This window comes from Sinocyclocheilus anshuiensis, unplaced genomic scaffold, assembly GCF_001515605.1.
Source record: "Sinocyclocheilus anshuiensis isolate Anshui unplaced genomic scaffold, SAMN03320099.WGS_v1.1 scaffold371, whole genome shotgun sequence".
NCBI classification, from domain to species: domain Eukaryota; kingdom Metazoa; phylum Chordata; class Actinopteri; order Cypriniformes; family Cyprinidae; genus Sinocyclocheilus; species Sinocyclocheilus anshuiensis.
The window spans coordinates 188,427-203,726 of record NW_015549597.1 but is presented as its reverse complement, the minus strand read 5'-3'; the positions used below and the strand labels follow the sequence as shown (position 1 = coordinate 203,726).

The following is a 15,300-nucleotide window of genomic DNA, read 5'->3' as shown; positions in this document are numbered from 1 at the left end:
CTCCATGCCACGCCGAATTGAGGCAGTAATTAAAGCAAAAGGAGCCCCTACCAAGTATTGAGTACATGTACAGTAAATGAACATACTTTCCAGAAGGCCAACAATTCACTAAAAATGTTTTTTTTATTGGTCTTATGAAGTATTCTAATTTGTTGAGATAGTGAATTGGTGGGTTTTTGTTAAATGTGAGCCAAAATCATCACAATTAAAAGAACCAAAGACTTAAACTACTTCAGTCTGTGTGCATTGAATTTTTTTAATACACGAGTTTCACAGTTTGAGTTGAATTACTGAAATAAATTAACTTTTCCACGACATTCTAATTTATTGAGATGCACCTGTATATATATCAGAATTTTTCTTTACAATGTACAGTGGTAAGCAAATGCGTTACAGCAACTATATGTAGTTTTGTGTATTTTTGCAACTTTGGAGCCCTGTACACTTAAGTGAGTGGAATTCACTGTCGTGATTACAGTGGATAGCTGTACACATGCATTTGTTGCTGCCATAAAGCAATCCACCCTTTTTTGTGGAATTTCGTATCTGCTCACCAAACATACTTGAATGACGTGAGCTGTACAGTTATACTAGTCATCCTAGTAACACTGTGTTTCGGTTCACAGGAGCCCTGCCCATCGTGTACAGCACTCTTCTCTGCTACCCCTTCACCCGCACAGTGGCTCTGCTGATGTACATCCTGCTCTCCAGTTACGGCATCTACTGTGCCATCACAGCACGCAGCAGAGTGCGCCGTCTGCGTTCCTTCGCCTGGCAGGCGCTTTTCCGCTTCTCGTTTTTCCTTCTGCGTGGGGTAGGTGTGGGCGGAGGAAGTCCCACCTCACTGCGTCACTTTCTCACCATGGATGCACTAGCGGTGTTGGGCGGTGTCATCAATATCACGCGAATCCCCGAGCGGTTCTGCCCGGGCCTCTTTGACTACTGGTGCAACAGCCATCAGATCATGCACGTGCTGGTGGTGGTGTCCATACTGTACCTACACTGGGGGGTGCTGGACGACTTACTGTGGATCAACACGTATCACTGTCCCTCAGACTGACAGTGGCCCCTGCTAGTCTGGAATCATGGGTAATAGGGCGTGAGGACCTCTTTTAGTAATGAGATATTTGGGAATGCGACGTAATTGGGCAAAGAATGGTTTGGGGAGGGAGGAGGCTTTTGTGCTTTGTATATAACTGTGTGCACGAAAGTCCATAAGAAGTGTTTTACATGTTTTTTAGGAGACACCAGTGCCAGCTTTGACACACATGCTTGTTTGTGCCGTCAGTAGCCAGAATGTACATATCTGCGTTTGCGTAAACATTGTGCATGGCACTGTTTAGACCTGCTAGCTCAAACAAAGGCTATTTTTATTTTTATTTATTTTTTGGTTTGAGACCTACACATTCTATAGGCGCGCACACACACACACACACGCACATATGGGGTCTGACATTATTTGATGTCATGTGTTCACCAGCGTTTAAAGCATTTAATAAATAACCTCTAAATTTAGTTTTAAGAGACATGATCGAGCCCTCAAATGATTGGCTCTCGAAAAGTAAGATTTAACGTATAGCGAAAAACAAAAATTCATTGCACAAAATAGCATGGCTTTTATGAAAACTAATTATAGTTTGTCTCTATTCTCAATTTTGCTGGTGACAAACAAAGATCACCGGTGCAGAACTGATGTATGCACCTCCAACTTTCAACTTATTACTCTATTGCAGACTATGCAGCATATCAGATGTTACATCTAACACCACACAAACACCGCACACACATACACACACACACACACACACACACACACACACGTACTGTATACCCAGTCTCACAGCAACATTTACTGGAAATACTTGAGTTGATTTTACTTGTTTTATCACACTTTTTTCTCCACTCTTTTTTTGTCGTCTCCCTGTTCAGGTCCACATTTTCCGCATTCTCACCCTGATACCTGTAAGCAAGCGAAGGGTGAAGGGTTCATTCCTTGGTTTGTAGCCTTGCCATTTATACGTTTACTGGCTGGTTAAAGTTGCTGAGTGCCCGTTTTATTTTTTAGTGCTCTATGTGACTTTGATCATGTTTGTTAACATCTAAGGGGCATTTATTCAATGCTGTTTTTGCAGGAGCATGACTTTAATAATACCCTGGGAAGCATTTTACGTTACCTGCAGAAGATATTTTCTCTGCTGTACCGCTGAACAGTCGATTCAGCCTTGTACACTTACGGTTTTAATATCCTAATCTGTAGTTTGGAAGATTGGATTTTGTACTGCTCTAAATTAGATTTCATTTCTTTCTGACCTTTAACCTCAATTAACTATGTAACCTTGGATTCAAGACAAGGCAAATTATTTTCTTAATGGCGTGCTGTTTTCACAAAGGCTTTAATTCTCTGCTGGCCATCCTCGTCCACTGTGCACCCGATGTTCCCGCTCATCAGATGTGGCAGATGAATATTAGACTCCAGAATGGAGCAATATTACACATGCCAATACACTATGAATTCCCCAATGAAGACTAGTGGAATATTGGTACTGCTCACTTGTGCCAAATTAATGCTATATATATACGGATTATCTAAGTCCCTAGTAGTGGGATGAACTTGATTGGATATAATTCATAATGACTCCTCTGATTTAAGAAAAGCTGCCAAAAGACTCCAGGTTTAACAGAGTTGTTTACAGTGACTAAAGCTGAACAATCAAGTCTCCTTTATATCTACTTTAGAATGCGATTAATGTAAACTAAAACAGTTCTATTGATTGCAGATTGCACTATGGAGATGTTCACATTGTTCCAAATGGTCTGTATTATGCCGTTTTTGCACATTTGGATTTGTTCGCTTAGCACGCTTATGCAGTACTGAGCGGAACAAACCAAGGATGACTCTTAACCCTTCCAACCTCGCTAGTTTTAAAGAACTGACAAACAAACAACACGATGTGATAGATTCACTGACACTATCACAATATAGCTTTTAGAATAAACATCAGTGAGGCCTGCCGTTTATTTCAATTACCCTCTCTATTCATATCATTGGCATTATATTTATTATATTTAAGACGTTATTTTGACATTTGGCAATGTTTGAAGATATTTTATTTGAATTGCTACTACTACTGTATTTATTTAATATACATATATTATTTTAACCAGTTGGGGATCACATATCTTTACACAACCACAGTACTCTAATATCCTCTAACAGAGATCAGACCTATTAGTGTAGAATCAGTGCATGTTAGGTAGAATGTTGCTTAGATGTATCTGACAAACACTTACACATACTCTATGCCAAATTAGATTTTAGGGCCTCAGGTGTCGAGCACGACGGCCCTGATCTTAGCAGCCCAGGGTGGTTTTAAAAACAAAAAACTAGTCCCTCAGAATTGGGGAAGGTTTACCCCAACCCCTTTAATGCTATTAAATGATAAACATTAGACTCTTCAATCAAGTGGTGCATGTAAGTACTAGTAAACCAATCCCCTTAAAACACAACATGCGATTTCTAATGCTTGTGCAATGCAACCACTGCTTAATGTGCCGTAACAGAGCTAATGCATCAAATATATCTGTCTTTAGAAACGGAATGAAATCAAGAGAGCAGCCCAGAGGCAATACAACCATATCAAGTAATTAACTGCACTGTTTTATTTTTTTTACCAAAAGGGCTTTGGATCAAAGTGAAAACCAATTAAGAACTTAAAAGTCCATATAGGTAACGTAAATACCTGTATGTAGACTGTATATGCATAAAATGCAAGTGGCATACATACTGACATTTTTATATATTCATATTAATATACAAAGCAACAATGTTATAAGAAAATATATTGAATGTTAACGTATTTCATCTCAGAGAGCGACACTCAATATTTATTGTCCGATTTCATTTCAAAGGCAGCAGTGGTTTGATCATTCTGTAACTGTAAAAAAGCTAAAATCGTGACATCACAACGACAGGCCTGGCAGAGGAGTTAACAATGCAGTTAGATTATTTAGTAAGGTTAACGTCATAATCATATGTCTGTACTACTATGATGTCATAATGTCATTAACACGGTCTTTGGTTTTTAAGCTGTTTAGAAGGGACTGTAATATAGTTCGGTTGGTAAAATCTCTTTTTTACATTATGAAAAGTACAGAGCGGCATACAGATGTTTTGGTTTGTTATTACCTCTGAAACCCACTGGATAACTATGCATAATCGAAATATGTACATAAATATATATGTATACACAAACATGTTTGTACATGTGAATTCCAAAAACAAGATGTTTTACCAGTCCTGAAAAGAAACAGATCTGTGTGTTCACACCGACATGTTTTGCTCAGACCATGCCATCCTGGGGTTTCCTCTTCTCAGGGTGCCCTGTCAGTGCTCACTTGTACCGAGTGACCTCAACAACTGATTTCGGGCCAGTTTTCTTTTCATCCTGTCATGTCTTCTTTGCTTTTTCTGGTTAAAATCGAAGACTGAAAAAAATGATGACAGTTGTATGTTTTTAAGGGCAAAGGTCGCGATGGCTTGTCAGTCATCAGGCATTTGGACTGTGCATCCTTCTTGATGCATATTGCCTTCGTGGGGCCGAATGTGTCCGTAAATGCTGATCAAGAATGTGTTTATTCATGTAGTTAGTTAGGTGATGTGAGAATGTGCAGAGCATGTTACATTGAGCCCTAAAGGAAATGGATTGCATCATAACCCATGTTTCAGAGGAGGAACAAGAATGATATTCTCATGGATGATGTTCTCCTGTCTGTATATTCTAATGTCCCGTGGTAAAAAATAATGACATGATGTATGAAACTATAATAACTTTTTTTTTTGTTCTTAGTATGCAGGTGCTGGATAGCCTGTTAATGATAATTTAAAAACTACTCCTCATTAGTTATATTTTGCATTATTATGATAATGGATATATTGTTATTATTACTATTATTCTGAGATGGGTTACCACTATCAGTGATAATGTTAATTTAAGTACAAAGGCTGAGAATACTAATGCACATAGGAAGACGGGAGGTCTCTGAAAGATCTGTCGTTTTTTGTTTCCGCTCCTGCTTGTGTGTTTTTGTTGAATTTGGTTGTTGTTTGGCACCATCTGGTGGCCACAGCGCTCTATTGACTCTTATGAGTCGGTAGCTGCATAAATGATGTTCAGTTAAACCGTGTTGACCTTCTGGATGAAGTCTGTTACAGGTCATGCACTGAGCCCTACTGGCCGTATATCTTTGTTTTTGTTGTTTTATCAGGTGTTCTCAACTTATTTATTGCAAAATTTACTATAACTTTGGTTTTACATAAACATTTCTTGTTGTAAATGAATTTTTTTATTATTATCTACAAGCGTGTCTCTGTTGGTTTGTTTTATGGGCCTATATTTCTCTCTCAGTCTATTTGTGTGTCCACAGTTACATGTGTTCACACAAGACAGATCTTCCAAACCCCACGGTCTCCTGCAGCAATTGTGCAATAAATTGAGGTTTATATTTTTAAATGGTCTCTTTTGACTTCCTTTCTTTTTTAAATGATTTAAAATAGGACTGTTAATGAAATGCTTTTATATTTTGACCTCCACTTCTGTTTGCCTGTTTATTCTCACAGGTGAAGTGAAGTGCTTGTGTGACTGGGGGTGTTTAAAAAATATTTGTTATTATATTCCTCTATTTATTAAATTTGTCACTTTTGAGAAATTAACCCTAACCCGTAAAACTTTATTCCTGGAGAATAATTAATCTGATTATTGTTCAAATAAAAATATAAATTTAAATGTGAAAATTAGGGTTGCCTTAATTGAGGCATTCAATTGAATGTGAAAAGGGCACTTCTTGTCGAAAAAAACCTAAAATTACAATATTTGGGTTTGATGATTTTATTTATTTACTACACTCTAAAAAATGCTGGGTTGTTTCAACCCAATTTTGGGTCAAATATGGACTAACCCAACTGTTGGGTTAAATTTTGGTTACATTTTTAAATTAACTTTTTAACCCAACAGTTGGGTTAGTCCATATTTGACCCAAAATTGGGTTGAAACAACCCAGCATTTTTTAGAGTGTAGTAAATAAATAAAATCATCAAACCCAAATATTGTAATTTTAGGGTAAAAAGGTTATAAATGGTGAACTAGTTTCCACCAAACTACATACTGTAAAAACATGACAAAACAAATAAATTAACCTCTTTCAAACAGTCTAAGAAGATTTCACAATTTTTATTTATTTAGGATGCAAAAAAAAAAAAGTGGTGGCTAATGCTACCAAAGTGTTTTAACAATACTACGACATTTTGGCGGAAAATATGGTTGTCATGGTCATTTTTAAAGTTAAAGGCATTTACTTTAATGCTGCATTTCACTGCTTTAGTGTTTAGTTCCTTATTGTTACAAAAGAAAGCGTAGGAAATTTGAGTGTGAATACAGAAAAGTTCAACAGAGATAACATTCAGATTAACATGTCTACGAAACCGAGCGCACGTCACGTTTGTGTTGCTATGACACGATGAAGTTGTGAGATGAAGTGAGGACTAGGAGCAGCTTCACGCAACGTAAATCACTTTAAAAGGGAACATAAAGCGAGGACACCTCCCATTCGCATCTACATCTCAAACTCTCACTTCCTCCTTGATTTAGAGTGCGCTCTGGCCACTACTGCTGGCATTCACCCACTCCTCTCCATCTGCCAGCGTCCAGCGCTTCATCCTCTCGCCTCAGGAGTCAGAGTCCCTCCCCAGCCACAGTTCTCAGGTACAGTCCCCCTGTCCCATCATACTGCGTGTTTGTGTGTTGTGCTGCAGTGATTGGAAACACTTCATAACTTTGCATCTTTATCTGCGACCTAGTGAGCTGACTAACTAGACGGCACACTGGGCGCGCCTAACCGCTTCTGTACTGCCTAAAATGCTGTTTAGGTAAGCAGATTTTGAAACACAGCCCTAATCTGCGGCTCGTTCATAATAAATTCAGTTTGTACTCAGTTTAGTACTGTATTTATGTTAATGCTTTTTCATTGCTAAATGCGTCGAGCTGTGCCTTTCTGAACTGTGGCAAGGCACGGTTAAATATTTGAGGAAGTTTAGTAAGAGAACTAAACAGTATTTCCAGATAAAGATGAAGCTGATATAACTGCATATTATTGTATGAAAAATAGTGCAGACTATATAGGAGTTTGCTCTTGTATCTTAAATGAGCTTGGAAGAAATGCAGACAAAGGATAAAGCAATGTAAACAAATATTTCAAGCCAACATAATAGTAGTAGGCTAATAATAATAAAACTTGAAGAATTAGCTCTTGCAAAAATGAAAATTCTGTCATTGTACTTTCTCACCTTCATGTACTTCCAAACCTGCATGACTTACTTTCTTCCGGTGAACATGAAAGATGTTAGACTGAATATATCTCTGTCGCATTCACTTTCATTGGATGAAAAAATACATGAATGAAAAGGACTGGCTGAGGTTAACATTCTGCCCAACAGCTCAATTTGTGTTCCAAACAAGAAAAAAGTCACAGGTTTAGAACAACCTGCAGTTAGTTACTGTACTTCTTTTCCATCCACTTTGAATATAACAACTACTGTGATACCTTAACTGGATTAGCTGTTTTATATCATGATGAAAACATTTTGAAGTATCTCCGAAGCAGGTAGAAATAACTCAGTGGTTTCCATGTTTGTGTGGAAGGATGTGGTGTAACTGAAGTTCTGAACATCTCCTGCGCTCCCACACTTGCTGTGGTGTTAGTCCAGTTACGACAGTTTCCTCTCTCAGCCTATTTAATGCTCTAATGCACCTTTAATTTTTCAGGTTATTTTACTGAGTGCTGTGAGCATTCAGGGTATGATGCATTGCAAATGAGAGTGACATTTGTTAGTCAACTAATTAAGCATATGCACAAGAGTGCATTTGATATAGGGACGATAAGGGAAAAAAATGGGCAACAGAGAGCGAAATAGATGAGAAGGGGGCACGAAGCAAAATGCTTTATTACTAAAACCTGCAGATAAAGTGGCATCAAGACTTGAAGAAGTAGCCCGAGCATTTCCTTCTCTGTCACTTCATGCTAGTTTCCTTTTTCCTTCCTCTTTCTTTGAGCTTATTGCCTAAATGCAGTTTTAAACATAGAAAGTTGAAAAAGACGTTGAGCGGATACGTTCTCTTTCGTTTTCACCCCTTTGGTCTCTTATCTGTAACTATTCATTTACAAGAATTCATGCAAATTTAAGAGAATGCAGGCATTCATTGAAGAATACAACTTGAGTGCAAGCATACGGACCACAGCAATGAGTTAAGATCACCATCGATTGCTGGAATGGAGTCAGCCAATTTCACCACAAATCACAAATAGCTAAACCTCAACAACAACAAAAAAACACTTCAATTCAATGAATCATGTAGCCTATAAGATACACAAAACGAAATGATGATGAAAACTATATTATTGTTTCTCATGTGTATGCTTTGTTTCCTCTCCATCCCTGTGTCTCTTCCTTCTCTGTCTCTCCTCAGGTCATCATGTCTAGGAAGGTGGTCAGGTCCAGTAAGTTCCGCCACGTCTTCGGCCAGGCGCTGAAGGCGGACCAGTGCTATGATGACATCAGGATCTCCCAGATGACCTGGGACAGCAACTTCTGCTCGGTCAACCCCAAGTTTGTGGCCATGATTGTGGATGCCAGCGGTGGAGGAGCTTTCATTGTCCTGCCCCTGAGCAAGGTGCATCCAGATAGCATGTCAGACTCATTAAGCTCAAATTAATTGAAATCTTTATAAAACAAGCCTTGGATGAAGGGCAGTGTTGTATGCAGGCCAATATTAAGATTAAGTTGGATAGTTAGTTATATACCGGTAGTTAGGTTTAGGTCTTGATATTTTCAAGCCGTTACCTGTTTTAAATTATCTTCCGAGGCCTTTGAATTGTGAACTGTAGATATGTTTGTCTAAATAAGGAAGTTGAAGGTTGAGTTTCATATGTACGTGTCACCATCTCTTCTCTTTATGCGCTCTTGCATCTTGTTTTTGCCATATTTGGAGTGCGCTGCTGTCAGCTCTGCACAGGATGTGGTGACAGCTTGCAGAGTGAGTGAGTGAGTGACAAAAACTGTGAGAAAAGGACAGCTGCCACTTAGGCTTGATGTGCCTGCCTTTTCCGTGTGATCAGCTTGATTTAAAATTTGAATATGTACTTTTTACTTCACAAAAATTTATGACTGAAAAATGCTACGTTTTCAAAATGCCTTTCAAAAATTAGCAGAGGATGTTTGCATCTCTTACAGAGAGATGGTGGAAACATTTTCTTGCCTTCCTCTTTTTTTGGGTTGTATAGTTTATTTCATATGCCTTTTATTTTCATCTTCTCTGTCCATCATCTCTGGTCCTCTGTTTCTATATGTTGCTCTGTCTGCGCTCCTGGGTCTTATACTAGAGAATGAATGGGAGTTCTGTCATATTCAATCTGCTGTGCATCTTACACTCTGTGCTTTGCTCAATGCCAGCCATTGTTTCCCAATGAACACGAGAATTCGAGTCGGGCCCTTTTATTTCATTTGGGTGGCTTGAGGAAGTTTTGAAAGCTGCATTTTGAGACTGATAACACGATCATCTGGTTTTGCACAAACTTGTGGAGTTTACACATGTCAGTAAGGGGGTGCATGATACTATAGAAATACTGACATACATTTTTTTAAGTACACTTTTAGCTCAAGTTGTCATGCTGATAATATAATTTGTATTCTTGTATTAAATTAGATCTCAAACATTTGGACCCCATTGTACCAGAAGTAAGACTCTTTTGTAAAAGATTAATCTGTTTGAACTTAAGAACTTAATTCAGTCCCCAGTCACTTGATCTGACAATGATTAAATTATCTTGACTAGTTTTATTTTTATATTAATTATATAATTCTATATTATTTATTCTTATTTTGAATTAGCGTTAATTTTATATTTTCAGTATTTTAATTCAAGTTTTAGTCAACAAAAACAAGTTTTTTTTTTGTTTTTATTCGTTTTTAATATTTGTATTTAGTTTTAATTTATTCGTTACATTTATTTAAAATTTATCTCAAAATGTAAAAAAAATCGTTATTTCACTGTTAGTAATTTGAGTTATTTTCAGTTAGTTGCGAAGGCAACATTACTAATTTTTATTGAGCTGTATTTCAAATTAACAGTGGTTTTTAATGGTTTTAGTTTAAGTTAAGAACAACAATGCTTTAGTCCCGTCATAAATCACTGTAGTATTTCTTAACTTATTGCAGCCCCTAACTTATTGCAATAATAATTTATAGATTGCACACAACACTCACATTTAACAATATGACTTTGGCAGAGTGAAAGTGCTCTCCATGTGCATGATGGGAACTCCTGCACAGTGCTGTCCTCTCTAAACGGGTTAGTAGTTATTAGGCATAATTGAAGGCATAGCTGTAAAATTGAGATCAGCTGACACAGCCCCCCTCGTCTGTCTGAGATCTCTCATGCTCTTTCTGCTCTGTTTGTCAGAGCAATAGAGGTTTTGAGTTGATATTCTATGTTTAGTCATTTGGGGGTCTTGTTAATGGGTTTATTTGTGTATGTTTATGTTTTCCACTCCATACCAATGTTTTCCTTAATAGCTCATTTTTTAGCCCCTTTGATTTGTGTTTTAGACGGGTCGCATTGACATGTCCCTGCCCACTGTCTGTGGTCACACTGGACCCGTATTGGACATCGAATTCTGCCCACATAATGACAACATCATTGCCAGTGGCTCTGAAGACTGTAGTGTCATGGTGAGTGCCTTTGGCCTAATGGTTTGATCAAATTACATTTATGCACCAAAACAGTTGAACAGTAGTCATACTAAAGTGAAAATGCTAGTATAATTCACAGTTCTCTGCCCAGTGCCATCCACATGATCATAAACAAAATAAATGTAATCAATAATCAATAATAAATTAATTACTTAAATGATCAAATTATGTGTACAAAACAAGTCATACTAGGCTTGCTAGTGTGCTGCTGGTATGGAAATTTATGCCGGTTTAAAGGGGGAAACTTATTAATGGACTTTACTTATCCACAACAGTTCATATATCCCATAACGAATAGAATATGCTTAAATAACGCTCATGTGGACACTCTCATATCTACAGATACTTTTCATACATGAGAAACATGTTTAATGTTTTAACTGTGTGAGTTAATAATTTAACTTTCTTTATTGTTAAATTGCATTAAAATGTTTAGTTAAAATAAATAAATAATATATATGAATAAATATATTATTATTATTAAATAATAATAAACAATAAATATTATTAAATTGCAATATAATTTTTAATTGTAAGTTGTGTAGTTCTCTAGAGTTTTAAAATGAAAACAACGGAAATAGCACACTCAAAAATAGACTAAATGTTTTATGTTTACTTGCATGGCATGCTATGTGACATCAGAGAACCGTGAGCATGCAAATTTATTTTTTATTTATTGAAATGTAATTTATTTATTCTCAGGGGGTACTTCAAGTGAACGTTTTACTTCTAAGGGGTTCGGCTAACAAAAATGTTTGGGGACCCCTGTGAGCCCCTTGAGAACCCCAATTGCACAGCAAAAATGACCCCTTAGCACCACCTAGCATACAACAAGCGGTAATACTGGTATATTACCGTTTGAACACAGCTACCGTACTGCTGTGAAAAATATAATACTGCGGCAAGTCTAGCTCATACTACTTATTATAACATAAGGTCAATGTTGTCATGTAATAGATCTGGGAGATTCCAGATGGAGGTCTCATATCACCACTGAAGGACCCAGCTGTGAAGCTGGACGGTCACTCTAAACGCGTGGGCATCCTCAGCTGGCACCCCACTGCCCACAATGTGCTAATGAGTGCAGGTAAACCAACATAAGACACCCACTCAATAGCCAAAAGTGCAGGCTAGAACTACACCTATATATGTATGCACTCAGTTGTGCGACATAGAGGCAGTTGATGGCGCCATCTGCTGATTCTTCACGCACACATCTTCTTAACACACATCTTCGGGTTATCATAAATTTGACATGATTCTGTTTTCCTTTCTCCCCCTCTGTCTACATATATACTTTATTTACCTTGTCCCTCTCTTTCTCTCGTTTTCTTCTTGAAGGCTGTGATAACGTGGTCATCCTGTGGAACGTGGTTCATGGAGAGGCAGTGGTGCGCATTGACTCAGTGCACACTGATCTGATCTACAGCGCCTGCTGGAACAGAAACGGCTCTCAGATCCTCACTTCCTGCAAGGACAAGAAATTACGCGTGTTAGACCCCCGCAAGGGCTCCGTCATCTGTGTACGTGTATGCCTTCACTGGAAAGAAATTATAAAATAGTGTGAATAATGCTAAAAAAAAGAATGCATGGGGTATAAATAATTCATATGGTTACATTGTTTACCGTTCGCCACATTGATTTTGTTGTCGCATCCAGAAAGTTTTTGTCTTGTGGTGTCAGGATGCACTTGTTGCTGTACTTAAAAGATCCGTTGTTTAAGATGGTTGGGTTTCATGTAGTCTTGAGGCAATTTTAAGGCATTTTAGTGTGTGTGTGTTTTTTTTTTAATGATCATGTGAGTATTCAGAAAACTCTAGATGGAGCGCATAATACTGAATCATTTAAAGCCATTGTAAATAACAGAAAATCCTTTAAGTTGATATTAATTTAACGTTTTCTTAAAATGCAGACACCATAACAAAATTTCGCAGACAAAAACAAATGCGGTGAATCCTCGTGACCAACTTGAACCTGCTGCGAAATCTGCGCAAAATTCCCAATTATATTGATTTCTTTTTAAACAGCTGGATTTTGCTGGTGAAAATGAACTAAAAACAGTAAATGTGGCCACATTTCTGTCTTTGAACATTTTAAGTTCAGTGAAAGCATTTAATTAAAATTGTGAACATTTCTCTTTCTTATACGTTCCTTTCTGCTAGCTCATTTACTGTCATGTGATTTGGCGCTGCTCATATGACTTCTTTCTGTGTACATGTTTGTTTCAGGAGAAGGACAAGCCTCATGAAGGCTCCAGGCCAGTCAGAGCTGTGTTTGTGTCTGATGGGAAGATCCTGACCACCGGTTTCAGCCGCATGAGTGAGAGACAGGTGGCGCTGTGGGATCCTGTGAGTACATCTTGTGCTTCAGAAGCTCTCTCTTTTTTTTATAGTAGTCAACATTTGTAGTGGATCAGAAAAGTTCATCCAAGTTGCCCTAAGACAAGAACGCATTTTGGTTTTAGGACAATTTTGATGAAAGTTTTTGATCCACTTCGAATGTTGACTACTGTAGTTTCACAAGCAAGTGACTCACAAAAGTGTGTTTGTGGTTGCAGAAAAACTTTGGTGAGCCTTTGACCCTGCAGGAGCTGGACACCAGCAGTGGGGTGCTGTTACCTTTCTTTGACCCTGACACTGGTATAGTCTACCTTTGTGGCAAGGTAAGGAACTAAGAAAGACATTCAAGTTTTGAGCCAAGTTTAGATTTTATGGCCATGAAGAGTTGTTTGTTCATGAAGTTGGATGTTTTAGCCAGTGTATATGGTTTGACAGGGTGACAGCAGCATCAGATACTTTGAGGTGACAGACGAGGCCCCATACGTTCACTATCTCTCCATGTACAGCAGTAAAGAGAGTCAGAAGGGCATGGGCTACATGCCCAAGAGAGGCCTGGAAGTCAACAAGTGTGAGATTGCAAGGTAAACACATCCAGCCTTTCAGCCAGGCCTATAGTGTACTTGCTTTCTCCCACAAACATACAAAAAGGTCAGTATTTTAAATTCTGCATTATTTCATATTTCTTTTAGGTTCTATAAACTCCACGAGAGAAAGTGTGAACCTATTGTTATGACTGTGCCTCGTAAGGTAAGTTTGTCAAAGTCAACGATCAGCTTAAATGTTGTCAAAGGTTTGTGGTCAGTTTGAGTTTTTTGTTTGAAAGAAACTTAACAGGTTTATAAAACATTAAATTGGTCAAACGTGACAGTAAAGATATTTATAATGTTACAAAAGATTTCTATTTCAGATAAATGCTGTTCACGTCAACTATTTATCAAATAATCCTTAAAATTATCAGTTTCCTCAAAAATATTAAGCTGCGAAATTGTTTTCAGGATCGATAATACTAAGAAATGTTATTTTTGAGCAGCAAATCAACATATTAGAATGATTTCTGAAGGATCATGTGACTAAAGACTGGAGTAATGATGCTGAAAATTCAGCTTTGCCATCACAGGAATAAATTGCATTTTAAAATATGTTAAAATTGGAAAATAGTTATTTTCAAACTGGAACAATATTTAACAATGTTACTGTTTTACTGTACTCACTTCTTTCAAAAACATAAAAAAACTGTACCGCCCCCAAGTATTGGAAAATAGTTATTTTCAAACTGGAACAATATTTAACAATGTTACTGTTTTACTGTACTCCTTTCAAAAACATAAAAAAATTGTACCGCCCCCAAGTTTTTTGAATGGTAGTTTATTAATGCCACTTTGTTTATTAAGTGCTGCTTATTTGTTCCACTGTCTTAATCCAGCATTATCATTTCTTTGCTTTAGTCTGACTTGTTTCAAGAAGACCTTTACCCCGACACGATTGGTCCAGAGCCATCAGTGGAGGCAGATGATTGGTTTTCTGGTAAAAATGGGGAACCAATTCTGATCTCCTTGAAAGACGGTTTTGTGGCTACCACCAAAAACAAAGAGTTCAAAGTCATCAAGAGCTTGATGGCCACCACATCATCTTCCTTAAGCAACCGACAGTCTGACAGCGCGGTAAGAGAACACAGGAATCCTCTGCCTGTTTATTGTGTTTTAATGAACCTTTCTGTCACAAATAAACTCATTCTGCCTTTCTTTCTGTTTCATATACAGGACGTGCAGACCTTGCAGGCCTTGCAGAATGAGGTGAAGGAGCTGAGAGAGATGGTTGAGCAGTTGACCCAGCGAGTGAGCGAACTGGAGAGCAAGTAGCTGAAGAGAGACCCCAGTAGAATGAAAAGAAAAATGCAAATGGACATGTACAAGATATGCAAATAATGAAGTCGTAAAAGGTGTACATTGGAAAGAACATTTTGTAGAATTATGTGACATTTTTTCATGGGATACCATTTTACAGTCCATTTCAGACCAAATTTTGCTCTTCAGGGATTTTCTTTTTTTTTTTTTTTTTTAGAATTTTTAATGTGACCAGATTTGTTTGAAGCCCATTTTAATATATGTTTTGTAGGATTTGAAATAAATGCCAGTGTTATTTTAACAAAGATTTACTTAT

The 15,300-nt window shown here is 37.6% G+C and overlaps 1 protein-coding gene across 2 annotated transcripts in view; it reads left to right on the top strand.

Annotated features, from left to right (window-relative positions):
- LOC107658445 (coronin-1A-like) overlaps nucleotides 1–15,285 on the top strand; it is a 24,219-nt gene extending 8,934 nt beyond the window's left edge. For both annotated transcript variants that reach the window (XM_016446992.1, XM_016446993.1), the window contains exons 3-14: nucleotides 627–814; nucleotides 6,645–6,758; nucleotides 8,520–8,723; nucleotides 10,658–10,780; nucleotides 11,759–11,888; nucleotides 12,143–12,324; nucleotides 13,030–13,149; nucleotides 13,359–13,463; nucleotides 13,576–13,721; nucleotides 13,830–13,887; nucleotides 14,586–14,801; nucleotides 14,901–15,285. In XM_016446992.1, coding sequence (XP_016302478.1) covers nucleotides 627–814; nucleotides 6,645–6,758; nucleotides 8,520–8,723; nucleotides 10,658–10,780; nucleotides 11,759–11,888; nucleotides 12,143–12,324; nucleotides 13,030–13,149; nucleotides 13,359–13,463; nucleotides 13,576–13,721; nucleotides 13,830–13,887; nucleotides 14,586–14,801; nucleotides 14,901–14,999 — 1,685 coding nt within the window. In that variant the 3' untranslated portion in view covers nucleotides 15,000–15,285. The remainder of the gene's footprint in view (nucleotides 1–626; nucleotides 815–6,644; nucleotides 6,759–8,519; nucleotides 8,724–10,657; nucleotides 10,781–11,758; nucleotides 11,889–12,142; nucleotides 12,325–13,029; nucleotides 13,150–13,358; nucleotides 13,464–13,575; nucleotides 13,722–13,829; nucleotides 13,888–14,585; nucleotides 14,802–14,900) is intronic.
- The last annotated feature ends 15 nt before the right edge of the window (nucleotides 15,286–15,300 follow it).